Source organism: Physella acuta, unplaced genomic scaffold (assembly GCF_028476545.2).
Source record: "Physella acuta isolate Inbredline_101_S28 unplaced genomic scaffold, ASM2847654v3 ptg000426l, whole genome shotgun sequence".
NCBI lineage: Eukaryota > Metazoa > Mollusca > Gastropoda > Physidae > Physella > Physella acuta.
In genome coordinates, this window is record NW_026731945.1 from 437,379 (window position 1) to 439,892 (window position 2,514).

The window sequence follows — 2,514 nt, forward strand, 5'->3', positions numbered from 1 at the left end:
TGAGTATATTGTGCGGCGTCGTTTTGTTTGCAGGATGGTTTTTTTTCTATTCTACTCATTCATAATAAATTATTCTATATTGTATTACATTTTACTCTATTCTACTGTATTATACTATATTCTACTACGACATTTCATATATATATGTATATATATATATATATACAATGTTGGAGCATGTTTTTTTAAATATACATTACAGAAATCCTGTTTAAAATGAACACACTCGAAATACATTCTGAGATTGTGAAATGCCTGGGGAGCATGTGGACAGACAAAATGTTTCTCGACTTTGCAATCAAGATAAAAGATGACACAATCACGTGTCATAAGCTAGTTCTTGCAGCCTGCTCTGAATTTTTCCAAGCGTTGCTTCGATCTGGTATGAGAGAGGTCACAGAAAACTGCGTTGAGTTAAAAGATGTTTCCTATGAAATATTTCAGTTGATTCTGAAAACACTTTACACAGGTGTCAATGTTTTAACGTTGGATAATTTCATTCACGTTTGGAGGGCTGTGCACATGTTGCAGATTAATTTTATGATAAAAATGTGTGAAAGATTTGCAAATAACTCTATTACAATGAACAACTGGGAAAACATTTATGTAACAGCTAAACTTTTAGGCTCAACTTTTGTTCTAGATAAGCTTCAAAGCTTCATGTTGAGGAACTTTGAAAAAATTAGTATATCAGCAACATATCTACAACTGCCTTTCAACGAAGTTCGGGATTTGATAAAAAGCCAGGATCTTTGTGTCAGTAGTGAAGATATGGTATTAGAATCAGTGATACGATGGGTCGACTGTTATGCTCCAAATAACGTTAACAAAGATAATACAAACACAAACAAAATAGTCGACACAGACGAAAATGGAAGTGAACTGGAAAAAGTATTAGCTGATAACTCGCTTAATGTAGGATTAATCGAGAATTTATCTAGAAAAGATAAGCTGACAGATTTAGTGAGTCTGGTTCGGACATATCTTGTTACTCCAGCGGTTTTAACAAAAGTTTATCATCTTAAAATAAGTTTTGAAAATAAAGACTTTAAAGATATAATTGTCAGCGCTTTAGCGTACCAAGCCCAACCTTCAAGAGACGGCCAGTGGCCATCAGCGGCTGTGCATAGATCATGTAGTAGCTTTACACACGTTGGGGTTTATGCAAGAACAGATGGACAGTTTAGAGCTATACGTGCTAGCGATAACACTTGGTTTGATTTGCCAACTTGTGATGGTTTAAAAGAAAGTATTCAGCTTGTGACGTTTGACGCAAACTTGTACGCAATAGGAAAACCTCTTAACATGCCAAACACGAAACATAAATTGTTTGTCCTCTCTGGGAACGTCTGGAAAGAAGTTTTGAATCTGCCCTGTTACAATGTGTTACTTGTTTCTCATGGGCAGTTTATTTACATCTTAGACAAAAATGATAATGCAATTTATCATATAAATCCAAGAAGTTTGGATTTTACAAAATTCACAAAAATTCCAACGCAATTAGTTGTAAAGCACGCAACTATCTTTGAAAACTCCCTTCTAATTTTCTCCTCTGAAACCCAAAACAACATTGAGAATACAGTTGTTCACAATTACGAGTTTCCGTCAGCCGTTTGTACCAAACTAACCGATTTAGATGGACCAGCAGACCAGCTGACCACTTTCAAGAACGACAAACACAGCTACATATTACAGACAAATGGCTCTTTGTCGGTTATTTTGAATGCATCGCCATTAAAAAGAATTGAGATAAAATTTGTTTCTAAACTATGGGATTGCCAAAGAAAACAATACGGTGCTCTAACCTACAACGAGAAGTTGATTGTTTTCGGAAATCTCCCAGAGAGAGATCCGCCAGATGCAAATAGAAAATATACTGTTCCAGGACATCTTAAAGTTATTTCATACTGGGGACATGATAATGCTTTGTCGAATTTTGTTCCAGCTACACTTCTAAAGAAATCTTTACTAATATAACTATAAAGCTGTGTCCATTAAATAACATAGATATTTGGTTGATTTTATTTAACCATAAAAACACAGTTCCAAAGCTTACAAATGGAGAACACATATTTAATTTGTGCTCTTTTTTAAGCATTTATTTTATTTCTTTTTATACTTTTTAATCGAATACATTTTCTTTAAAATAAGAAACGAACTAGGCTAATGTTATAGAGTTTCCAACACATTCAATGATTTTAAAGTCAATTGTTAATTATTTTACCAGAAACGCACAAGAATTTATAAAAAATAAAACTTTGTCAATTCTAACCATTTGGATGAACCAGCACATTAACTTTTTCTTTTAAAAATAACGGATGTTTATCTTTAAAAACCATTGACAAACGGCAAAGTATTGATAGTTTCATCTTGTGCATTGTAGTTGTATTTTAAAATGTGCTCTCCAAATAGTTTTATATATCGCTTTGTTTTTTAACAAATTTATTATTTTGTAAAAACTTCAAATAAAGATCTATTAAAGACAAAATTCATTCAAACTTTTCCTGACCATGT

General features: G+C 32.9%; 1 protein-coding gene across 1 annotated transcript; it reads left to right on the forward strand.

Moving 5' to 3' along the window:
* Positions 1 to 216: 216 nt before the first annotated feature.
* On the forward strand, positions 217 to 1,977 carry LOC131942789 (kelch-like protein 8). The gene has a single exon (XM_059302716.1). The coding sequence runs from the start codon at positions 217 to 219 to the stop codon at positions 1,975 to 1,977; it is 1,761 nt and encodes a 586-aa protein (XP_059158699.1).
* The last annotated feature ends 537 nt before the right edge of the window (positions 1,978 to 2,514 follow it).